The sequence below is a fragment of the Oryzias latipes genome, chromosome 2 (genome assembly GCF_053564925.1).
Source record: "Oryzias latipes strain Hd-rR chromosome 2, Olatipes_Hd-rR_3.1".
NCBI lineage: Eukaryota > Metazoa > Chordata > Actinopteri > Beloniformes > Adrianichthyidae > Oryzias > Oryzias latipes.
The window spans coordinates 27,825,112-27,850,655 of NC_136238.1; the positions used below are offsets into that span (position 1 = coordinate 27,825,112).

The 25,544-nt window shown below is 39.9% G+C and overlaps 3 protein-coding genes and 1 long non-coding RNA gene across 4 annotated transcripts in view; 2 read left to right on the forward strand and 2 right to left on the reverse strand.

Moving 5' to 3' along the window:
* LOC144987094 (uncharacterized) overlaps positions 1-25,544 on the reverse strand; it is a 270,314-nt gene that overhangs the window by 203,398 nt on the left and 41,372 nt on the right. The gene's annotated exons all lie outside the window — the stretch shown is intronic.
* Positions 1-25,544, forward strand: part of LOC144986849 (NLR family CARD domain-containing protein 3-like) — a 39,391-nt gene that overhangs the window by 3,142 nt on the left and 10,705 nt on the right. Inside the window, exons 2-6 of the mRNA XM_078935279.1 lie at positions 235-570; positions 653-757; positions 1,106-1,146; positions 1,234-3,025; positions 5,340-5,516. Of these exons, the coding sequence (XP_078791405.1) occupies positions 482-570; positions 653-757; positions 1,106-1,146; positions 1,234-3,025; positions 5,340-5,516 (2,204 nt within the window). The 5' untranslated portion in view covers positions 235-481. The remainder of the gene's footprint in view (positions 1-234; positions 571-652; positions 758-1,105; positions 1,147-1,233; positions 3,026-5,339; positions 5,517-25,544) is intronic.
* LOC144987982 (uncharacterized) lies at positions 9,790-15,310 on the reverse strand. The gene is made up of 6 exons (XM_078937923.1): positions 15,141-15,310; positions 13,362-13,449; positions 13,050-13,199; positions 12,519-12,652; positions 10,710-10,835; positions 9,790-10,423 (listed from the first exon to the last, which is right to left on the reverse strand). Exons 2-6 carry the CDS (start codon positions 13,423-13,425, stop codon positions 10,331-10,333), a joined length of 567 nt encoding a protein of 188 aa, XP_078794049.1. The 5' UTR covers positions 13,426-13,449; positions 15,141-15,310; the 3' UTR covers positions 9,790-10,330.
* Positions 19,789-23,913, forward strand: LOC144988456 (uncharacterized). Its single transcript, XR_013652386.1, has 4 exons — positions 19,789-21,021; positions 21,098-21,142; positions 21,222-21,281; positions 21,494-23,913. It is a non-coding gene; the product is annotated as an uncharacterized LOC144988456 (long non-coding RNA).

Below are 25,544 nucleotides of genomic sequence, written 5' to 3' on the forward strand. Positions count from 1 at the left end.
CACTAAATATGAGAGATAAAAGTTAAGATAACATACAGGTCTCACTTTTTCTTAAAATATAATTTTAAGTGGCAACAAATAGGAAAATAAATACAAACTGTATTAGTACAAACTTTGCATCATAACTGAAGAAAGCTCCAAAACGTATTCCTTACACATTCCAGAATTTTTGCACAACAAAACAACTGAAGCTCAAGGATTGCTGAAAGTTTTTTGGTCACTGTGCTGCTGCAGCTCCATGTCTCCACCTGGTGGAGGGAGAGCAGAAGTGCAGCAGCTGATGGCAGCTTCCTCTGTCTCCCACTGCTGTCTGACTGCATTCACCTGAACCTGAGAGGAAACACAAGAGAAGAGCCAATCAGTGGAGGAGCAGCTGATCTGTTGGTGAAGGAGGATCAGAGCTGATGATGAGGAGGGATTCCTCTGCAGGTGAAGGTGGAAGGTGTGTGTGAGTTGATGTGGATCCAGTGAATCCAGCAGCATGGATCAGAGGGAGGAACAACAGGAGGGAGCCCCTCCCTCTAAAAGAAGGAGAGATGGTAACCATGACAACCAGAGCAAAGCTCAGAGGTGAGATGAACATCTCCAACTGTCCATGATCTTCTCCATGTCAGAGCTCAGGACTCACACCAGCAACCTTCATTCTACACAGGAACCAAACTGGACCTGGACCTGGATCCAGCTGTGGGTCCTCCAGGAGTGACAGATCCAAGAATATACCTCCTGACTTCAAACTCATCCGTCCAGGAGTGGACCAGTGAGTGTTTGTCAGAGTTTTTGGAGGCTGGATTCTAGTTCAGATGATCAACAGTTTTCAGATGAAGGACTTTGAGGTCTGGTGCAGCTCCAGTCTAATGAAAATAATCACTGCAGACTCCTAGGATTCAGATTTTCATGCTTTCCAAACATCACAATGTTTTAGTTTGACTTTCTGCTCTCAGAATTTCTACATTTCTACATGGAGAATTAGAATCAGCTTTTCTCGAAAAAAGTCTGGATTGACTGACAGGAAATGCTGAAACCTTTTCCCTCCAACTGGAAACTGTTGATCCAAACATGTCGTGTTATTCCAGACTAAACAGCTCAGTCTGTGTTCATGTCAAAGTCCATCAGCTGTTCATGAAGAAGCAGATCTTTCCAGAGCTGGTGAGTCAGAGCCTGATCATCTGCTGATGGATTCTTCTAGAAACCTGTGGAACACTCATGAAGGAGCTTTCTTCTCTGCTCTTTCAGCAGATGTTGGTCTGCAGGAGATGTTTGGAGAACATCAGATCAGTCTGAGGAGCAGAAGTCAACATGTGGCTGAAGGAACTGAAGAAGCAGGAAGAGAAACGCTCCTCAACAGGGTCTACACTGAGCTCTACATCACAGAGGGACTGAGACCAGAGGGTCACACCCAACATGAGGTGATGCAGCTGGAGACAACCACCAAGACCAACCAGCTCCATGACACTGCAATCAGGAACCCAGGCATCTTCAAAGTCCTCCCTTACCAACACAGATCCATCAGAGTGGTTCTGACCAGCGGAGTTGCTGGAGCTGGAAAAAGCTTCTCAGTGCAGAAGTTCACTCTGGACTGGGCCGAGGGCTTGGAGAACCAAGACATCAGTGCTGTGGTTCCTCTGTCCTTCAGGGAGATGAACTTGATCAGAGATGAGCAGCACAGTCTTCTCACTCTGATCCAGCTGTTCCATCCAACACTCCAGAAGATCCCAGCAGAACAGCTGTCTGTCTGCAAACTTCTGTTCATCTTTGATGGTCTGGATGAAAGCAGACTTTCTCTGGACTTCAACAACAGTCCGCTGGTGTCTGATGTCACACACAAGTCCTCAGTCAACGTGCTGCTCACTAACCTCATCCAGGGACGTCTGCTTCCCTCAGCTCTGGTCTGGATCACTTCCAGACCTGCAGCAGCCAATCAGATCCCTCCTTCATGTGTGGACAGACTGACAGAAGTCCGAGGCTTCAATGATGCTCAGAAGGAGGAGTACTTCAGGAGGAGGTTCCCAGATGAAGAGCTGTCCACCAGAATCATCTCCCACATCAAGGGCTCCATGTCCCTCTACATCATGTGTGAAGTTCCAGTCTTCTGCTGGATCACTGCTGTGGTTCTGGAGAACCTGCTGACCACAGAGCAGAGAGGAGAGCTGCCCACCACCCTGACTGACATGTACTCCCACTTCCTGATGGTCCAGACAAAGAGGAAGAAGAACAAGTACCAGCAGGAACATCAGACAAGTCCACAAGAGCTGACAGAGACTGACAGGGAAGTTCTTCTGAAGCTGGGGAGGCTGGCATTTGAACATCTGGAGAAAGGAAACATCATGTTCTACCAAGAAGACCTGCAGCAGTGTGGTCTGGATGTCACAGAGGCCTCAGTGTACTCTGGAGTTTGTACTGAGATCTTCAGAAGAGAGTGTGAGATCTTCCAGAAACCGGTCTACAGCTTTGTTCATCTGAGCGTTCAGGAGTTTCTGGCTGCCGTCTACATGTTCCACTGTTACTCCAACAGGAAGGTAAAGGTCATTGAGGACTTCCTGAAGAACAACATGGAGAACCCATCCCTGGATGAGTTTCTGAGTAGAGTCATGAAGAAATCCCTGGAGAGTCAAACTGGACACCTGGACCTGCTGGTTCGCTTCCTTCATGGTCTGTCTGTGGAGTCCAACCAGAGATTCATTGGAGGCCTGCTGGGTCAGACAGAGAAGAATCTAGAAACCATCCAGAGAGCCATCAACAACCTGAAGAAGATCAACAGTAGAGGAGTTTCTCCTGACAGAAGCATCAACATCTATCACTGTCTGCTGGAGATGAAGGACCTCTCAGTTCATCAGGAGATCCAAGAGTTCCTGAAGTCAGAGAACAAATCAAAGAAGAAACTCTCAGAGATCCACTGCTCAGCTCTGGCCTACACTCTGCAGATGTCAGAGGAGGTTCTGGATGAACTGTACCTGAAACAGTACAGGACATCATATGAGGGTAAACGGAGACTGATCCCAGCTGTGAGGAACTGCAGAAAGTTCAGGTGAGTCCAGAAGTGATTGTGATGATAAATCAGATCAGTGTTCAGATTGATTTACAAAGAATGAAAGGTTTGAAAATGATTAGAAATAAAAACATGAAAGAAGAAAATCAGTTTTTTTTTTAACACTCATATGATCTTTAAGCTAAAGAGCAAAGAAGGATCATATTTGTCCAAATGAAATCCAATCCAGAACCTTCTGAAAGGTTTGAACACAAAGCAGACGGTCCAGAATGAAAGAATGTCTTCATTTCCACAATGTCAATCATTCTAGAAGCACATTTCTAAAATGCTCTTTCTTCTGTTCATCCAATCAAATCAAATCAACCTTTATTTATATAGCACTTTTACAACAACACATGTCACTCAAAGTGCTGCGCAAAAATACAATACAATTAAAAAACAATTAAAAATTGTTTGGATCTAAATTGCTCTTCTTCAGAAGAGGCCTTACCACTGCCGTTTTAACGGCAGCAGGGAAGGCACCTGTCGAAAAATATCTTTAAAAGCTCAAACTCAAAGAAGTCATAAAATGATTTCAACAACGATGTGGGGATTGGGTGTAAAAGGCAGGTGGCTGGCTTTAACTGGGAGAAAACCTGACCAAGTGCCAGAGTATCAACCAAGACAAAACTTTCCAGTGTTTCCTCTGATAAATGCAATGCTATAGATTAATTCAAAACGACACCTTTTTGACTTAAGAGACTAAATCTAATAGCATTGATTTTACTCCTGAAGTGGTCTGCAAAACTCTCACATATATCATCCGATGCTGCTATGGAGGACCTCTGAGAGTCTCTTTTAGTTAAACTGTCTTTTGTTTTGAGGAGAACTTTAGGATCATTTTTGTTTTGTAAAATCAAGTTTGAGAAGTGGAGGGTTCTGGCTTTTTTTATTGCATGACTGTACATCATTTGTTGTTCTTTAAAATGTCGCGATGTACAGTTAATTTTGTTTTTCTCCACTGCCTCTCCGCTCTCCTGCATTCTTGTTTTATGGCTCTGATTGGTTTGTTCCTCCAGGGTGCTGTAGCTTTAGTTTTCAACCTTTTAGTTTTAAGTGGAGCTACAGCATCAATGGCTGATTGTAGTTTGTTGTTAAAATGTTCAACCATAAAATCACATGATGCAGGTAAAGTATGAGCAGGACTTTGATGTAAAATATTAATAAAATTTGCAGCCACATCAGGCGTTATGTGTCGTCGTCATCATCTTCTTTCTAGAGAAATCATTGATCTGTAAATGAAACAGTTTGATGACTAAAAGAAGAAACTGAAGCAGAAACTTGATGTCTTAGGTTCTTCTATTTCAGACACGGTTGTGTTTTTTCACTTACCATATATTCACCACCATAGAGCGCACCGGGTTATAGGGCGTGGTCTCAGTTATGGGTAATTTTTCTGTATTGGACACATACAAGAGGCACACCAGGTGTTAAGGCACGGGCAAATTAACACAACAAACCGGTAAAACATGCATGCTATTGTTAAACCTTTCCTGGAATTATGATTCTGACCCCCGAGGAGATCCACTCCCTGAAGTGGCTGAAGGCGGATCTTCCATCAGGGTTCACTTCCCCATTTGGACCCTCAGAGCCTCAAGAGCCTGTTAATAATTGAACCAGTCTCTGTTTTTTTTGGAGGAAAACCTTTTTTTTAATTGCTGTTCTCCCTACCTGAGTAACACAAACTTCCATCTTAGTTATCACCGCTAACTTGTAAACCTACACAGGTTCTGGTTACTCTATAGAAACAGTCACTTTAGCCTCTTTCTACCAAGAAGACCTTCTGGAAAGTTCTGGCTGAAGGTTGGTGCTGCTGTGGTTCTGTTCATGATGGGAGACGTGAACCTGAGGAGGAAACTGAATCCAAAGTTCTGCAACAGAACAGAAAGATGAACTGTTGTTGTTTACAGCTTCAGAGCTGAAAACATGAAAATATATTTTTAGAAATGAAAACATAAAACTCTCAGAAAACTGGATCGGAACCAACATTTAAAAACTGTCGACATTCAATCCTCATCATCATAATCATCATCATGGTCAGAGTGACAGTGTGATCCAGATGTTCTACTGTGAACTTTGGGGTTCAGACCTCAGATCACTGACAGACTGAGGGCAGCATGAGGCTCCATGGAGCTCCACCTTCTCTCCTCTAGCCGCAGATGAAAGAAAGATGAAGGTCTGAGAGAGACTGATGAGGAGGACTGTTTCATGATGAAGATGAAGCTCTGAGGAAGAGAGAAATGTCCAACTGGAACTTCATCACAGCCTGAATTCCTCATAGATCACCTGTTTCTGTCTTTCTTTCTCTTCACAGACTTCCAGCAGATTGTGGACTCTCAGAGACTCACTGGGAAATTGTGGCTTCAGCTCTGAAGTCCAACCCGTCCCACCTGACAGAACTGGACCTGAGCAGAAACAGCCTCAAGGATTTATCCATGAAGGTTCTGTGCTCTGGACTGGAGAGTCCAAACTGCAGACTGCAGACTCTGAGGTCAGAACATTGAAGCTGCTGGTTGGTTCATTTCTACATTTTTAGTTCTTCACTGAAGCTGAAAGGTTTGGACTCAAAGATTTTCTGGATTTTCCACAAATTGAACATCTTTGATTCATTGAAGAGTCTGCAGTGGAAGAAAACAGCTGCTTAGATTTTCTGTAGAACAAAGATGTTTCCATGGCAACAAAATGTTCAGTTGTTGAAACATTTGACAGATTTATGAGTTTAAAGTGTCAGAAAACAAGCAAGAACTCAAACTAATGACAGACTAGTCATCCTGATCAAACCTGCCTGAAAGCTGACCGAGGTCGAAGTTCAGATCAGACACAGCAGAGCACCTGAGCATGGACATGCATACACTAAGGCCCAAGTGTGAGTGCAGACTAGAGAGGAAAATCAGAGAAAGGAGAGTTTTGGTGAAGAAATGAAAGAATTGAGTAAACCTGCAGATGCAGATCTGTAGCTGCATATCAGTTTAATGTCAGACAATATTTTCAAGGACCAGAGTCTACCAGGTTCAAGATGAAGTTATAAGATTAACAATATTTGATAAATGATTAAATGCAGAATCTAAATAGAATGAGTTTAGCGTCAGCACGCTGCACCACAGCAACACTTCTCTCAGAGATCAGTGGTCCAGAGTGTTACAGAATCTCTCAGTCTTCTGTTCTCTCCAATGGTTAACTAGACTCCTTAGGGTGATCATTTGTCATTGTCATTGGTACATAACATTGTATAAACTGATCCGTATGCTATGTAGTTTGTCCAAGAGGGGTTACCGTAGTGTGTCGTTATTCTCAGTCGAAAGGACCCCAAATGGTTATTGCTGGCCGAATAGTTATGGTACCTACACTGGCTCTGTATTGCTACACAGACACTTCTAATAAGGTAGATACAGAGTGGATCATGTCTGTTATTATATTTGTAAAATACTGTTTCTCATAAATGTCCTGAAAATTAATGTTGTTGTATTTATCCGACATGTATTAAAGTCCGTTCCATGAAACTATTGTCTAACATTTAACCAGTTAGGTGGTCGCATACCAATGACACACGAAACGGCTAATTAGCATAGCATCATTAGCAACGTTATCGTAGCACCATTAGTATAGCATCATTAGCTTAAGATCATTTGCATCTTTAGCATAACATTATAAGCATCATTAGCTTTGCATCATTACCTATCATTAGCATAGCATCCATAGCATGGCATTATTAGACTCATTGACACAGCATTGTTACCATCATTAGCATAACATCTGTATCATATTTCTAAGTAGAAGATTATTTTACAGGATTCAGATAACCTTTATTTCCAGTAAATAATAGCGATTGAGTTTATTTTATTTTGTTAAATAGTATTTAAAAAAAGGAGGGGGGTGATCTCACTTAGTTCATTCTTTTCTATGATTCTATTTATTGGTCAATTGTGATTGGTTCCTGATATACAGAGGGCGGGAACAGGTGAGAAAGAAAGGAGAGATGGGCAGAAAGTTGGAGACAGAGGGCGTTCCAAGATGGTGACCTAGTCTTTTTTTGCTTCGCTCCGCTCCTACTTTGATAAAAAAAAACAGTTGTGTAAAGATGGCGACGAACCTTGCTTTCCAAAGTTTAATCTTAAATACTATTTTAATCGCCACGGTGAATTTTTATTTCATTTATTTGAATGAGAGTTTTATAGGTATATTATGTACAGAAAACAGTTAATAATAGAGTATAGTTATAGTATTGTATATGTTCCAAACAAATTTACTGGCTCTCATACACTCACAAGTTGTGTGTGTGTGTGCTGAAGTTGCGGCCCAGCCTCAGCTAGACCTTGCCTTTGGTGGCCCCCAGGTAAATTGAATTTGAGGCCCCTGCTCTAGAAGCTAAAATAATGTTCTGGTTAGCCACATTTCCAAGTTTACATGTGCTAATTGGAGGTGACTTTAATGTGGTAATGGACCAAAACGCTGATAGATGGCCTCCAGGTCAGCCTCCAAAGTCTACATTAAAGCTGAAGCTGTTGGTAGAAAAGTTGGATTTATCTGATATCTGGAGGACAACATTTCCTGACAAAAGGGAGTTTACATGGAGTAATGAAAGCAGATCAAGACAATCCTGTTTAGACTTTAGTCTTCTTTCAAAGGATGTAGACAAAGAGAATGTTTGTGCAGACATTTGAACAACACACTAACTGAACACAAAGCTTTAACTGTCCACATTATTTCCTGGTGAAAATGAAATATATGTTACTGGAAACTGAACAGCACATTATTAAAACATGATTGTGTTCAATCAGTGATTCAGAGACTCTTTCAACTTTACTGGATAAAGATCAACAGGAAAAGGCTGACAGCTCCAACTGGGAACTCTGAAAATGTGAAGTTTCTAAATATTTGTGAAGATATGGCAGCATCCAGGCTAAATCTAAACGTAAATTAGAAGAAGAAATGATCTCTGACATCACTGAACTCTCTAGTTTCACTTTCATCAGCGGGTTTTACTGGCATGGACTCTGATCTACAAACATAATTTTTCTCCTCAGCACTTTAAGATTTGGAAAAATAAAGATATTCTACACAAAAACTCGAGTAGCATTTCTCTAGTGAAACTGATGAATCCCCATGGTAACCTGATGTCATCCGTTGAGTTTCTGTCCACCTATAGTCTGCATGTCTCACCTGCAGAGTTTGCATTGGTTACTGAAGCATCCCAATGGTGTTAGACTTCTGTGGAGCAGTTCTCCTCCAAATACTCCATGTTCTCCTCCAAAGGAACAGAATTGTGGTGGAAAAAGATGTTTTCCAGCTGCAGGAAGAACCAAACTATCCGTTCTCTGTTTCAGAATGAGATAGCCACAAAAGCCCACGTTATCTCTGACTGGAACAGGTTTGATGAAGAATTCAGTGGGAAAAGGTTTGGTTCCTGCCCCAAATGTATTTCATTACCAAGAAAATTAAACACATTTCTCTCTAAATTCTTCAAACATTTTAGCCAGTGAAACACTTTTTTTTTTTACCAAATTAAAGAGATCTGGACAGAAACTGTTCATTTTGTCCTTCCTCACCAGAAACTGTGCCTCATCTTTTTTGGTTTTGCTCTTTCTCTCCAACATTTTGTTAAGATTTTACTCATTTTATAACAACCATATATGTGACTATAAATTATTCTATGAACATATTATTTATGGATATTTTACACAAGGTTGATTTAATGCAGAGAACATTTATGTAGTTAACTTCATTATAATTATGGCTAAATCTTTCATTTATAAGTGTAAATATGCTAACAAAAAAACAGTTTTAATGTTTTTGAGAAAGAAATGATTCTGCATGTAAATAGTATTAAATCCTGCACTGACAAAAAAGCTGTTACATGAGTTGAAAGTCCTATTATGTCATAATTAAATAAATATATATGACCTTGTGCAATTACACAATCAACCAATAAATCTCTCATAAATATAAAATTAGAAACATAACATTCCAATTTGTCTTGAATTTTTTTCCCCATTACTTTAGTAAAGGTCTAGAAAACAGCATAATAGCAATATGAAGTAAATAACCAACAGTTTTTTTCTCTTGTTTATAAATCAAAGTCCTTGTACCGAGATGGTTTGTTTATAACTCTGCCAGATCGTGTGCATGTTGGTGGTGGGCTGTTCTGTCTGTCGTAGCTTGTGGCTGTTGTGCATGGGGTTTCAGTGATGGTCTCTGCAGAGTCATTGCAATCCTCTTGATGCTTGGTGTGTTTTCGTGGCTCTGCAAGTTGGTTCCTCCTTGCATTGATCTGTATATGTGGTTGAAAGAGTTCCCTTAGGTGGTTCCTGGAGCATTTGATTTGATTCCCGTTGGGTGTTTGGACAATGTAGCTTCTTGGCTCACTTCTCTTTTTCACTACAGTTGCTGGGTGCCATGTTTCCCTTTCTTTAATAATACAGTCACATGTTGTCCTGGGTGCACTGTCAGAAAAAATGTGCAAAATTTGTACCTTTAGAGGTACAATGGCTTTTCACTGGGGCAGTACCCTCAAGGGTACAAATGTTGTACCCTTTCATATAGGTGCGTATCTGTACCCTTTCAGTATGTACCTTTCAAAGGCAAATATGTACCTCTGTGGACTAAATTGTACCTTATAGTGCTATGGTACCATAATGTACCTTTAAAAAAGGTACAAATTTGTTCTTTTAAGGGTACTGCCCCAGTGACAAGCCTTTTGTACCCTTTGATGGCAAATTTGTACCAGATACAGCACATTAAAAGACCAGTACACTGTCTATCACATTTATTAAACATTCAAAACAATTACAATTCTGACATTTCACAGTATGAATGTTTTAAGCTCCACAATGTCACAACAGGATGAATATATTTACAATTATTAGCAATTTTACAATAATGAAAAATCTATATTTTTCCTTCAGTTCACATTGCATTCATTGTAACTATAACCTTAACATTTGATCAATTGTAAACGGCACATATCACTTCAGTTACCATTTTTAAACCATGAAATAAAACTTGTGACATTAACAAAAGAAGCACTAGACCTCATTTTAAGTACATCTTTCTACTGCATTCTACATTTTCTAAAAATAGATAATAAAAAAGTAAACTTATAACCAAGTTTAAATGCATAATTTAAATAATAAAATGCATAAATGTAATAAGATAATATTGATACGAATTCTAAAAAGAAGAACTATAAAACACACTAAAGATTACCAAGGATTACGTTTTATGTCAATACCTAGTAGATCCTCTGCAAGCATCTCTTCTCTTGCTTCTTTGGAGTCTTTGGCTAATGGAGCTTTTCTTTGAACAAGCTCAAGCACCTTTGGCACAATACTGGTAAACGCCGTCCTTGAAGCGCTGGCTTAAACTGACAGGTGATGGATGCATTCGGTCATCATCAAACAACTGAAAATTGAAAAAAAATTAATCATTCACTTTAACTAAAACAAACAAAAGACATAAAACATTCTAATATTTTTTGTTGCCTCTTTCATTGCCGTTTCCCTTTAGTGATCTCATTGTATAAATATTACTTGGCTTGAATGACTATATATTTATATATAAGTTTAGAAAACTACAATGTTTTTACAATAGAGTTAAAGCTGTTAATGGTCATTTTAGCATATGCCTCAGCTTATATTAACATTCAAAATGTATTTTAAGCTGAGAACTGATTTAAAATGTCACCGACCCCTGAGGTTGTCTTCAAGAAAGTGTACTTCTTTAGTATATCCTCTCGCACCTTGCTGTACTGGATATGCAGGACATTCACATGACCTTCAACGGATGATGCATCCCCTCCAATGACAGCAACCATCTATTGGATCAAATTAAGTCCATATTAATAATAAAAAAATACAACTGCAAGCACTGATTACTGGGGTTAAAGCACTTTGAGATGATGTTTAAAGACAGTTTGTGCAGAGTGGTTTGGAGTTGATCAGAAATTAACTTCTGAGTTGTAGGCGGGGCTATTGACACAGTAGTTACCCTCTGCTGATGTCCGATCATCCCTTTGTTTACGCCCTCTCCCTCTAGCTTACAGTCCTTCCAACCTAAAGCTAACATTAGTGGTGAAACCAAAATGGTGAGCAATATTGAAGCTTTCTGGCCATAGTTTAGATCAAGCTCAGACAAGTATGATGAAGATGTTACTGGATCTGTTTGTCTGCAAGTGGACGCATCAGAATACAGCAGAGCAGAGGGACTCGGACCCACTTCATTTCATGTGGTGCGTCACAATAGAGACCTTCCTCAAACTGCATTTATTTTGTCTGTTCCTGATTCATCCCAATTTGAGTGAATACTCAGATGTGCAGTTTTAAACGTGTTCTTTTAAACGTGCCCATCATGAGAAAAATACTGCGACATGTTAAAAATGGGGGACCCACTCCAATGAAAGTTATTTTTTAAAATGTAGCATTTTTATGATGACATATTGTTATCGGTTTAAGAATAAAACTGTGTTTCTGAATATTTATTTTCTCAAATCGGGATGAATCAGGAGCAGATAAAAAGATGTAATTTGAGAAAGCTTGTAGTTGTTACGTACAAGCTACATTTGGCAGGCCACAAGCCCCCTGCTCCGCTTGTCTTCATTCTCCTCGTCTGAGTTGGCATCTGGCTCACATCTAGAAGGCTGGATAGCTCCAATATTGCACGCCAATTCTGTTGCTTGGGGGTTGTGAGGGACTGTAAGGTAACAGGAGCGTAAACAATGGCATGATGGGAAATTAAGGCCGGTTAACTCTGCAAAACAGTCCTGTCAAGAACTTGAAGGTGAATTCCAATTGAACTGCAGAAACCATGTCCCAGAAAACATTTTCCCCCCTCAAAAACTGCATAATCAATATCTGTCTTTGTATAATAATAACAATAATAATAATAATAATGGATTGGATTTATCTGCGCTTTTCAAGACACTCAAAGCGTTTACAGTGTGTCCATTATTCATTCACTCCTCATTCATACTTGGTGATGGTAAGCTAGTGTTGTAGCCACAGCTGCCCTGGGGCAGACTGACAGAGGCGTGGCTACCATTTCGCGCCTACGGCCCCTCTGACCATCACCGGGATCATCCATGCACATTCACACACCAGTGGAGCCACATTGGAGGCAAGGAGGGTGAAGTGTCTTGCCCAAGGACACAACGACATTTTTTGGCTGGTGGGAGCGGGGATTGAACCGCCAACCCTTCGGTCATTGGACGACCCGCTCAACCACCTGAGCCACTGTCGCCCGTATAGTCAATATCTTGTTAATTATGCAGAGCTTTGTTGAGGGAAATACAGAAGAATTATATGTTTGTATGATGAGGACAATATTCCAGAATGTATTCAATGTGTTGTGACTTACTCGGTGCAATCTGCTGTTTCCCTGGAAAACTTTAAACTAGTTTGGATGATCTGCCTTGCTGCACTGTTTGACAACTACACTGAATTGGAAAGACAGCCTGACTTTGAATGCTTGAAATGACTTTGTGAAAAGATTATTTACTTACTTTGGCAAGAGATGTGTCTTCAACTCTTCGTCTTGTTGTAGGACTGTGTTGTAATATTATTGTGTCATCCGAGTCCACTTCAGTATCTCCACTTGAACTAGTATTGCAGGTCTTTGCAGGACAACTCGGCTGATCTGTCGAAGTATTAAAGCTTTCAGTTACTGTAATATTTAAATTAGTATGATAGCAAAAACAAAAAGTAAAAACAAAGATTTTTAAATACTGACCAATTTAACAGTTTAGCAGATTTATTATCTTGTCTAAGACAGCAATAGGATAAAAAACTCACTTATTTGCCCGTGTTTTGTTCCCCACACTATCCTGTCAAATAAATCATTAACCCTCAGACTCCTATTGATGCAAATATACAATCAAAACTCTTCAGCTCAAAAATGTTCTTAATTTAGCATGTACTTGAAAGCAAAAACACAGATTATTTCCCTTGGAAATAAATTCAGGCATCAAAGGGGAATTTACCCCAAACCATTCAAAACAAAATAGATAAATTACAATTTAAAAGAAAAACTTCACCTTCTGGATTTGTATCTTCGGCCAGACAAATTTCCAACACACCAAGGTTTGGGTTTTTCAACAGGAGATCAAAAACCTGCTCATCAACTTCTGTCTTTGAGTCATCAAACACTTTCAAGTCCAAGGTTGGGATGTTGAACTTTTTGGCAGCTGTGAACACAGCAAAATTATGTTTAGAATACAGCACAGAAATTATCTTTAAATTAAAAAGCAATTAAAAAAAATCTGTTTGCATCACAGCTGACAGTTTATCCACAAAGTTGACCGATTCCTGTAAAGAAAAATGCTGGAAATTGTGATGTTTCCACTCACCGCATTCCAAAAAGGATTTGTAGGTCAGCTGAACTTCAAAACATTTTTTTTTGGCGTTCGACATGTTCACGCACAGCTTGCATCTTTCCTGGTGGGAAAAAAAATAATATATTACAAGAAAGAAAAAACATTACAACACCAAAAGGTACCAACACACCATTTATTCAGATCTAAGCCCTGTTCCAAATAAATTAATACATTTTAAAATAGTAATGGGAAATATACAGTTCACACTAGCTGCCACAGCAATGTTGCAGAATTTGCAGAACTGCTAAAAAAAACACTGACGACAATGCACTGGCTTCTAAGGGCCTACAGATTTATTTCTTGGAAGTTCATTTAAAAAAAATATTTTTTCCTGGTTTATAGATGAGTTTTTGGTATGGGAAATCGTGACGAGTATCTGGAATCACGGACCTCCATTTAAAAAAAATAATCTGCAGGAGAATGTTCAAAATCAACACAGTGTAAACTTCGCTTGACCAACAATGAGTGATCATGACAACCTAAACAGTCTGTCACTGTCTTGCATTCGAGAAATGGTGGCTGCGCGCGCACAGCAGCTAAGGCAGGCTGACATATAAATGGGAAGGACCGCTGTGGGTACCGGATGTTCTCGGGTTGCCGGATGTTCTCGGGGTCCTTCGGGGTCCTTCGACCAATGATGACGTCACACTATTTCATTGGCTGTAAATTCCACCACCAATGAGTTAACGTCGCTAAGTTTTTTTAAAAAACTTTATTGACAATTGCGGTATCATACATTAACAATGACATTAACGTTAACAACGAACAATAACGATGTAATCAATATTGCCTCGAAGATCAGTCACCATTGCCAAATATAACATATTGACATAGAAAATAAAGAATAGAGGGGAAAAAAAGAAACAATGACCATAACACACAAATAAATAAAAACATAAGTAAAATAAAATAAAGGAACATAGAAAAAATCCAAGTAGTCTAATACTAGTTAAGTTAGGGGTACTCGTGAAGTTTGTATTTCTGAACAAAACTAAGCAATTTTAAGCCATTCTTCTTTTTCATATATTGAAGTGATTGAAAGTAAAAACAGAGCTCTTTATTAAATGTTATAAAAGTGGTTTGGTCTTCAAAACTTGACCTCACCAAGATGGCGGTGCTCTCCTCCTATGGGGAACCACGTGATGTCTCTAGTGATATAACTCATTGGAAGGACCCTGAAGGACCCCGAGAACATCCGGCAACCCGAGAACATCCGGTACCCACACCGCCATACTGCGGTGTAAAAAATAAATAAAACGTTATTGGACTCCTACACATTACAGATTAAAATGATTAACGCATTGAATTCGGACCTGATAAATATCAGTAGGCATTATGGAGCTGGTCGTTTCAAAAGTAGCTGGCTTCCTTACTAAGAAAGACAGAAAAAAAAAAGGGGGAGGGGGGTAGGCAACAACAACCGCTGCATCAATCAACGCCAGCGTACATCGGTAAAACGGCGACAGAATTATCTAGTGAAAAAATGTATATATTTCAATGTATTTAACGGAACGCAGTACAACAAAAATAAAAACATCTTAATTTATTTAATGGCTGCATTTAGCTGAACTTCAAACGGCTGAGGCTAACCGTTACTAGCAAACCCCTGCTCGTAGTTTGCAATCTCCTCACAGGCACATACACGGTGGAATAGCAGCATTCCACTACACAAAAGTTATTCCTTACAGATAAAATCACCGAACCCGCTTAAAACAAATTTCCAACTTATTTTTGAGCAATTAGCAGACTTACCTCAGTCACAGCCTCTATCTTCCTCCGGCCGCTGCGGGATAACAAAATGGCGGAAGAAACGAAACTTAAGAAAGTAGAGTGGGCGTGGTCTCGCTGGTTTACTCCAACAAATTTCCTCTACGTTTTTACACCTACTTAAAAAAAAATTACTGATGGTAACTACGAAAAAAGTACTCTCTCATTTTCATTCATTTTTCCTGTGTAGGTACAAAAGCTAAAAGGTATTAATATGTACACTTAATGTAACGTACTAACAGAGAAATTCAATTTATTTTTTATGAAAATGTATGATTAGAAAAAAAAAAATAAGTTAAATTAATAGCTCAAAGACTAGAAATTTAAATTGAACTTAGGCCAAGTTAAAGTACACCATACAAGGTTAAAAACATCAAATAAATTTGTCTACATTGTGCTTTTGCTCTAAATTAAAGGCAAAACTTAAAACAGCTCTTATATAAGTAAAAAAAAAAAAAACAGGCTCACACTAATACATGTTTAAAAGTTATCTTGATGCTCTGCAACAATCAATAAAATATAATGTGCTTGTGTACTGTTCAGAACTAGTCATAAAAGATGCGTGGTCTCTTAAATATATTTGGTCATTTTGTGCATCTTTTCCAAATAACCAACAACGTATTAAATGATTTTGGGTGACATTTCATACACTTTGAATTATTACTTTTGTCACATAAGTGATTGTACCTTTGTTCGTGGAATAAAGGGTCCAAATATGGGCCCTCTGATGGTTGGAAACATATTTGTACCTTTTATATCCTAAAATAGTACATATGAGTACCCTAAGGTGTAATTATGACTCACTTAGGGTACAAATTCACCATTTGTACCCTAAGTGTTCACAAACGTACCCCAACCGTACCCTTTTTTCTGACAGTGTGGAGAGGTGGTAGCTCCTTACGACTTTTTCTGTCATGGTGTTCTTTCATGTCTGCTGTTCGTTGATCTAGGCGCAGTCTGTGCTCTTCTTTGCCAGGATCTGTTCTACTTGGTAGCAGGGTGGTGACAGGTCTCCCAAAAATCAGCTCTGCAGGTAATGGTTGTTTACTGTCAATTGATGATCCTCTGACCTGCAGTATTGCCATTTGTAGATTTCCACCATATTTCAGTGTCTTCTTGACAATGGATTTGATGTGTCGTACGTGTCTTTCGATGAATCTGTAACTTTTTGGGTAATGAGGAGAGCTGGTGATGTGTTTGATTCCCCACTCCTTTCTGAACTGTTTGAAAGCTTCTCCTGTGTACTGTGTCCCGTTGTCCGTCAATATTTCATCAGAATGGCCAAACAACGACATGTATGCTTTTAGTTTTTGTGCCACTGCGTGACTTGATGTTTTGTGCATCTTTTCTTTATCTTTATTTTATTTTACCAGGACATTCCACAGAGACTACATCTCTTTTTCAAGGGAGACCTGGGCCAAAGGGCATCCATGCAAATAAAATACAGTTAAAACAACTGAAATAAAATCCATTACAAAATACAAATGCAATAAAAAATGAAATGACCAGTAGGACAATGACTAATAGGTTAATTAAAAGTGGTACAGATAGGTCAAGGGTGACATGTGCATGTTTCTTTTAAGAGCTCAGAAAGTTTTGCTTTAAAACAATTCAAGGGAATAAGGTCACTTAAATGCAGAGAGTTTTGAATATTATCTCATCCACCATAGGGAACGTGGAATATCTGTCCACAGTTAATAAGAAGTGCCGACCATTTAACTAACAGATCTGATGCTAGTGATTGCCACGGCTTGGTTGGTACCTCATGTGGTTGAAAAAGTTCCTTTGGGTTTGCATCTTGGTATTCAATGCACACTGAGCAGGATCTGCACATCTTCTCAATGTCGTCGTTCATCTTTATCCAGTATACGCTTTCTCCTGCAAGTCGACGTGTTTTCTCTATTCCTTGATGGCTTGAATGCAGTTGTTTTAGAATGCTCTCCGTTATAGAGTCGGGAATCAGCACTTGCCTTTGAATATGACCCATGTTTCTGTGCCAAATTTATCCCTGAAGGCCCAGAAGGCACAAAGATGTTTTGTCACATATTTTTTCTGGCCATCCTTGGTGAATCACTTCCTTTAGTGCACTTAGTCTGAGATATTTGCTTGTTTCTGCATTTGCTTGTTTCTGCTTGTTTGTCAGATGAGAAGTTGATAAGTGCTATGGTGTGGATTTCAGGCTCTTCCAGATCAAAAGTTAGTCCGTCTATACCAGGGGTCGGCAACCTTTTTTACTCAAAGAGCCGTTTGGGACCACCCCCTAATAAAAAAGAAAGCACCCGGAGCCACAACCCGTTTTGACATCATTATATATATTATGCATGTATATACAGCGGGGAAAATAAGTATTCAACACGTCAACATTTCTCTCAAAAAACATATTTCTAATCGAGCTATTGACACGAAATTTTCACCAGATGTCGGCATCAACCCAATAATGCACACATAGAAAGAAATCCAACTATTTATGTCCATAAATGAAGTTATGTGTAATAAAGTGAAATGGCACAGGGAATAAGTATTGAACACGCTTACTGAAATTTATTTAATACTTAGTGCAAAAACCTTTGTTGGTGATTCCAGCCTCAAGACGCCTCCTGTATGGAGAAACCAGTGGAATACATTGCTCAGGTGTGATTTTGGCCCATTCATCCACACAAACTGCCTTCAAATCTTCAAGGCTCTTCTGTGAACCCGGATCTTCAGTTCTTTCCAAAGATTTTCAATTGGATTCAAGTCTGGTGATTGACTAGGCCATTCTAGCAGCTTTATTTTTATTTCTTCAACCAGTTGAGTGTTACCTTGGCTGTGTGCTTGGGATCGTTGTCTTGCTGAAAGATCCACCCTCTTTTCATCTTCAGCAGCCTGGCAGATGAGAGCAGATTCTGATCAAGAATGTCTCCATACTTTTCTCCAGTCATTATTCCTTCAATGATATGAAGTCTACCAGTACCACATGCTGAAAAACAGCCCCACGCCATGATGCTCCCACCTCCAAACTTGACTGTTGGTATGGTGTTTTGGGGCTGATGTGTGGTGCCATTTTTCCTCCAAAAATGTTGTGTCTTATGACATCCGAAGAGTTCAATTTTGGTCTCATCTGACCAGAGTATCTTCTCCCAGAATGTCGTGGGTTTATCCAAATGTTGTGTCGCACACTCTAAACGAGCTTCAACATGCTTCTTCTTCAAAAATGGAGTCTTGCGTGGTGTGCGTGCATGGAGGCCATGGCGGTTGAGTGCATTACTTATTGTTTTCTTTGAAACAACGGTACCTGCTGATTCCAGGTCTTTCTGAAGCTCTCCACGACTGGTCCTGGGCTGTTGGAGAACCCTTCTGATTGTTCTGATGCCTCTGTCTGAAATCTTGTGAGGAGCACCTGGCGGTGGCCGGTTTATGGTAATGCCGTGTTCTTTCCACTTCCGGATGATGGCCCCAGTGGTACTCACTGGAACTTTCAGAAGTTTAGAAATGCGCCTGTAACCAATGCCTTCAGTGTGTTTTGCAACAATAAGGTTGCGTAGGTCTTTGGACAGCTCTTTGCTTTTACCCATCATGCAATGCTTCTTGTCCAACACCTTGCTGGTGAGAAACCTTTTTAAAAGGCATCAATCAGGACTATACCAGCTGATATTACTTTGCACTAATAGGGGGCAGGTTAACCTTCTGAATACTGACAAACTCCAGCTGCTTTCTTGGCTTCCCAGACCTTTTACCCCTCCTTTTCTTCATGTGTTCAATACATATTCCCTGTGCCATTTAACTTTATTTCTTTCTATGTGTGCATTACTTAGGTTGATGCCGACATCTGGTGAAAATTTCATGTCAATAACTCGATAAAAAAATATGTTTTTTGAGAGAAATGTTGACGTGTTCAATACTTATTTTCCCCACTGTATCATTCAAAGGTGCTCATTACGTCGATCGCGATCTACCGGTCGATCTTCAATGACATGAGTGTAGATCGCGGGCCAGAAAAGATTAAAAAAAAAAAAGTACTTCTTTAAAATCCACCAGCCAATCAAAATCCTCACTGAGAAGTACGGGTCTTGATTGACATGTAGATTGGCCAATCGGACATCGTCTGAAGCATACGTCGCTGCAAATGCACATTATGTTCTTTAAAGGATGATACCGCGGCCGCGTGTGGGAGGAGCTACTGGTTCTGGTATGATTGCTGCATGGAGCGATGTGTTTATCAATGCATGGTAGACACTGAGAATGTCTACTTGGTAATCATGTTTCCATGTTTGAGTTCATAAAATCATCCCAGGGAAAGTCTCTGCTTCAACTCCTGCAGGGAAAGCTGCATCTCAATCTGACGCCCGTGTTTGCATCTCTGACAGAGTTTGAAGCCAAAGCCCCTCCTCCACCTCTCCACCTGCTTATCCTCTCTACCCGTTCACCTGTTCACATCCTCTGCAGCTGAGAGTTGGTTTCCCTGCGCTCCTCAGCATGTCCTACACAGAGAGCGCAAAATACGGTAGTCGGCGCGCTCCAGCACCGCCAAAGGATGAAAGAGCCGGACGCAGGTTATAGCGGGGATAGAGCGGGTTAAGCAAATGAATGGAAGAAGGCGCTCCGCTGAAGAAATATTCAATATTGTACACATTTTATTATTGGTCAGAACCATGGCCGGCCCTCCCTATACGCGAATTACGCAGCCGCGTAGGGCCCCGCGTCAACACCGGGGCCCCGAACTGAGGAGAAAAAAGAAAAAAAGGCCCCAATCTGGCAACCCATTTCATAGTACGTCCGTACGAACGAGCGCTCTACATGTTGTTCAAAAGAATATTCCCCGCATTTCAATGACCCCACCACCTCAACACACCTGTACCAATCTGGCAACCCAAACAATGACGTTACACCACTCAACGATTGGTCAACATCATGCGTCTGAGCCTGGCACAGTGTGCACGAGCGCATTTGTCACATCAAAAACAACAACAAGAGAACATCATCATGCCAAAGAGATTGTATCCATCGGGCGCTGAAAAAAGAAAGAAGAAGAAGAGAGTTGAAGAAATTAAACATCAATCACAAGGTAGGTTTGAAGGATGTTGGGGCCTTATTTTTTACATCATCCAGCCTTTTTTTGCAGCTGCGCGATTTACGTAAAAACACTAATCGATTCGAGGTCAAGTTTGCACATAAACGACCCCGTTTGGCATAATTTCCGATGGAAAACTCGAAATAAATTCTGATACCCAAGTTTATAAAAAAGATGAGGTCTGATATGACCTTCCACAACCCCGGAAAGCAAAGAAAAGTAAATAATGGGCTGATAACTGTTTTAACTCACGTTATCATATTGTTTAATTGTTTTGCTAACACATGTTTAGTGCGTTCTGCATTTCCCGGTTTATGTCAGTATAAAAACTGCTGTTACTAACTCTGTTATAGCAGGTCAGGTAGTCTGACTTTTTCAACAATGAGTGTGCCTTAAAATCTTGCAATGGCATACAATATGAATATACTGTTATATATATTTATAAATGGGTACATTTATTTATTATTTGTTTTTGGTATTTTTGGTTCTACATAGTGATGATGTTTTGCAGTTCTTCCTCAGCTTACAGTTTCTAACATTCCTTAGAGATGAGTAACTATACAATACACCTGCAATGAAAACAATTCAGTGAAAGGTCAACTGCTGCATAGTTAATGGCTGCAAAGTAATTTTTAATTATAAAGAAATAGTAAGTTAAGTCTATTGGCATTAAATAGACTCTCAAGCTTCTATTGATAATAATGTAATGAATTTTATTTGGCCATGCAGGAGCAATCAAAAAGTATCTGGGCATTGGAGGTGGTGCAGAGTCCACATCCCAAGATGTTCCTGACATCCCTCAAGATGTCATCTCAGGTAATGCCTAATAATAATAACTTGTAAAGTAATTTAAAAAACAATGACTGCATAACCCCCTTTTTTTCATTAACAGCAGCTGAAGAGACCCCTGGTGAAGATGATGGTAGCTGTGTTGTCCGTAAGTATTCTGCTATAGTAATTCTATTAGCTTTATCATTGAATATCGTATAATAATTATATTATTTATTTTTAAGCAGCAGAAGAAACTGCTGTCCCCAAATCTTCTGTTGAAAGGGAAAACGTTGATGCTGCTGCTGGTAAGTTCAAATCTAGCCAATATGCAACCTAAATCAAACTTATTGTTTCATTATTACTTAAAAGAAAGTCATACATGTGCGCGCACACAAACACACACACACAAAAGTGAAGGAACTTCTTTCCAACTTTCTGCTTCCAGCGTCACAGCAACTGTTATATAGATTTGATTGGACTGTTTGCTTTTGTTAAAGTTTTGTATCTTATGTTCCAGAGGCTCCAAGAGAAGAGGAGCCTATTGGATCAAAAATTCCAGCAACCTCCAATCCAATTGATCCATCTGAATGGCCAACCATACTGTCTTATCAAGTAAGACTGGATTTGGTCCAAAGAGGCCCTCTTCAGACTGATAAAGACTTCGACTATCCAAAATCACCCTCAAACCGAAGTTTTAGTCATTTTCATACACATCGGCAGCTTTCGAATGGTGAAAAAATAAAACGCTCATGGCTAGTGTATTCTGTAAAAAATGATGCAGTTTACTGCTTTTCATGTAAACTGTTCTCAAGAAAATCATCACGACTTATCGAAGATGGACAAAATGACTGGGTAAATATTGGAAAAATTTTGAAATCCCATGAGACAAGTGAAGACCACATTCACAATCTAATGGCATGGAAAGAATTAGAGATAAGAATAAAAACAGAAAAAACTATTGATAAAACAGAAATGGAATTACTTCAAGCTGAGCAAAACAGATGGAGACAAGTACTGGTTCGATTAGTTGCCATCATCCAGTCTCTAGCTGAACGGAACCTTGGCTTGAGGGGCACAGTCGACAAACTGAATACCCCAAGTAATGGAAATTTCCTAAAAGAAGTTGAGCTACTTGCCAGATTTGACCCAGTTCTCCAGGACCATGTAAGACGAATTACAGATGGAGATAATCATACCACTTACCTGGGAAAAAACATTCAAAATCAACTAATTGATGTCATCAGCCTAAAAATCTGTAGTGCAATTGTTACTGAAATCAGGGAGTCAAAATATTTTTCCATCATCCTGGATTGCACTCCTGATGTAAGTCATCAAGAACAGATGTCAGTAATTGTAAGGATTGTCAGCTTAAAAAGTCATCCTGAAATAAAGGAACACTTTTTCGGTTTTTTGCCAGTACTCGACACCACAGGTCTTGGGCTATCTAATGTCATTTTGGAGAGACTCAAAGAACTTAATATTAATTTTGATGACTGCAGAAGCCAGTCATATGATAACGGGTCAAATATGAAGGGTAAAAACAAAGGGGTCCAAGCAAGACTGTTACAAAAAATCCTAGGGCACTTTATGTTCCATGTGGAACACACACCCTAAATCTAATGGTTGCAGATGCTGCTAAAACGTCAGTGGAAGCAATCAGTTTCTTTGGGATGGTGCAAAAACTGTACAACCTCTTTTCCTCTGCCACCCAAAGATGGTCTATTCTTAAGGAACATGCCAATATAACTCTTAAGTCCTGGTCAGAAACAAGGTGGGAGAGCAGACTTAATAGTATTGAGCCTTTGTATCAACACCCAGAAAAACTGCGACAAGCTTTGATCGATGTCAGAGAAAAGACAAATGATGCAACAACCAGAGTTGAGGCACAGTACCTTGCTGATGAGTTAGGCTCGTACAGATTTCAGATTTGTACTGTAGTTTGGTACATGGTCTTATCCAACATAAACAAAACTAGTAAGCTCTTGCAATCTCCAACAATGCAGATTGATGTAGCTGTGAGCCTAATAGAAAAAACCAAAACAATGCTATTAGAGTACAGAAAAACAGGATTTGCTGAGGCCCAGTTGATGGCAAAAGAGCGATGTGGGAAGATGAACGTGGAGGCAGTTCTAAAAGAAAAACGCTTGCGCAACACCAAGAGACAGTTTAATTATGAAGCTCCTGACGAATCCATCAGTAATGCTCTGAACAGGCTTGAGGTGTCATTCTTTAACATTGTTGTTGATACTGCTATTCAATCTGTTCAAGACCGTTTTGAAACCATTACAAATGTAAGGGACAAATTCAGTGTGCTTTACAAGTTCCCCACCATGGATGAGAAGACCTTAACTAAAAATTGTGAGGTTCTTGGTGATGCTTTGACTGATGGCAATTTGAGTGACCTGGACTGGAGAGAATTAATTAACGAAATCAGAAACTTGCCAAATCTTCCAGATGGAATGACTACTTTTGAGCATCTTTGTTACCTCCAGGAAAAACAGCTGACTGATTTATACCCAAACTTTTGGGTTGGGCTCAGAATAGCAAGTACAATACCTGTAACAGTCGCATCTGCAGAGAGAAGTTTCTCCAAGTTAAAATTAATTAAAACATTTCTAAGGTCAACTATGGGACAGGAGCGTCTTTCAGGACTAGCCATGATCAGCATCAACCACCAACTGGGAAAAGAATTAGATTATGCTGACATCATAAACGACTTTGCGGCTGCTAGGGCAAGAAGAATGAAAATTTAATATTTGTAAATGACTGCTTTCATTTCAAAGCAGGTCTTTGAGCTGTAGTGTGATCTTGGATTGTTTTATTTGGATTGTTTTATTGTTATTTGATGCTGTTTTTAATTATTTGGACTTTTGTGAATGTCATTTGTTGAGTGCCTAAAGTTAATTTAAAAAAATAAAAATAAAATATATATATCTACATTTGTCATTCATATTTTTTTCTTTGCACTTTTAAAATTGGGTTGGCCCTACTAAATGTGCATCCAGCATGGAAGCAATATACTGTGTTCAATTCTGCGGCAGCATCAATAACACTTTCACAAAATAATAATAATAATAATGGATTAGATTTATCTGCGCTTTTCCAGACGCTCAAAGCGCTTACAGTGTGTCCATCATTCATTCACTCCTCATTCATACTTGGTAAGCTACGGTTGTAGCCACAGCTGCCCTGGGGCAGACTGACAGAGGCGCGGCTGCCAGTTCGCGCCTACGGCCCCTCTGACCATCACCGGGATCATTCATACACATGCACACGCAAGTGGAGCCACACTGGAGGCAAGGAGGGTGAAGTGTCTTGCCCAAGGACACAACGACAGTTGGCTGGGGGGAGCGGGGATTGAACCGCTGACCCTTCGATCATTGGACAACCCGCTCAACCGCCTGAGCCACTGTCGCCCCAAATGTATTATTAATAATGTATTATTAATAATGAGATGTCATTTATACAACAGCAAAAGTTGCGCTTTGTTGGTGCTGCTGATCAGTTAGGGGGCCCCCAAATTAAATTTCGCTTAGGGCCCCCGGAAGACCAGGGCCGGCCCTGGTCAGAACTATCTTTTATTTAGAAAATCTTCTATTTTATCAGTCCAGTATGGAAAAAAAAATCAACAAAAGCTGCTTTGGGCGGTTTTTGGCTGGGTCTGGCGGGTTTCAGATGACTTTTCGGCTGGAAACCTGTGACTCTATCTGGCAACGCTGGCGCGAACTCTCAGTCTGTCATCAGTCTCTGCCCCGCGCACGTCAAGGTCCCGGCAGAAGATCGGAGTGTTCTGCGTGCCTCTCCCTGCTATCAGCTCTGCAGTTCTCGCCCGATAAATACAAGCTCATTACGAAGCTGTTTATTACATGGCTCGCGCTTCGTGCGGAGCCATCAGCGCCTTTGAAATGCCATGAAAAATGAACAAACTAAAATAATATTTAAGTATTATAAAATACTCAATATTTTCCAAAGTCACAGGGAGCCACAACAGATGGATGAAAGAGCCACATTTTGGCTCCGGAGCCATGGGTTGCAGACCCCTGGTCTATACGTTCATTCAGCTCTATTTCACTGCTGTTTACTGGGTTGGGTAATCGACTTAAGGTGTCTGCGAGGACCGTCTGTGGTCCAGGACAGTACATGACCTCGAAATTGTACCCCTGAACTTGTACCAGCATTTGCTGTAATCTCAGTGGAAAGATGTAGTGGTTTTCTGCATATGGTTACAAGTGGCTTGTGATCTGTGATCACTATGAATGCTTTTCCATACAGATATGTGTGATATCGTTGTACAGTAAACCCTTGTTTTTCGCGGGGGTTACGTTCCAAAAAGAACCCGTGATAGGCAAAATCCGTGAAGTAGAAACCTTTGTTTTTTTCTTACAATTATTATACAATTAAATACTCTATTATACATTGAAAAGAAAGAGCAAACCATTTTACAGGCTCTAGCATTTGTTTCACAAATAAAAGTACTTTAGAAACGTTTTAACAAATAACTTCTGTACTGTACTGTCTAATAAAAATAATTTTAATCATCGATGTGAACAGAAGACTTCAAATCGCGG

What these genes read in the sequence shown, in the direction of transcription:
- LOC144987982 (XM_078937923.1), bottom strand. Translation starts at nt 13,425, where the DNA reads ATGTCGAACGCCAAAAAAAAATGTTTTGAAGTTCAGCTGACCTACAAA. An exon ending in AAGACACATCTCTTGCCAAA is followed by an intron (nt 10,836 to 12,518) that starts GTAAGTAAATAA and finishes TTGATCCAATAG; the next exon opens with ATGGTTGCTGTCATTGGAGG. An exon ending in TCTTGAAGACAACCTCAGGG is followed by an intron (nt 10,424 to 10,709) that starts GTCGGTGACATT and finishes TTCAATTTTCAG; the next exon opens with TTGTTTGATGATGACCGAAT.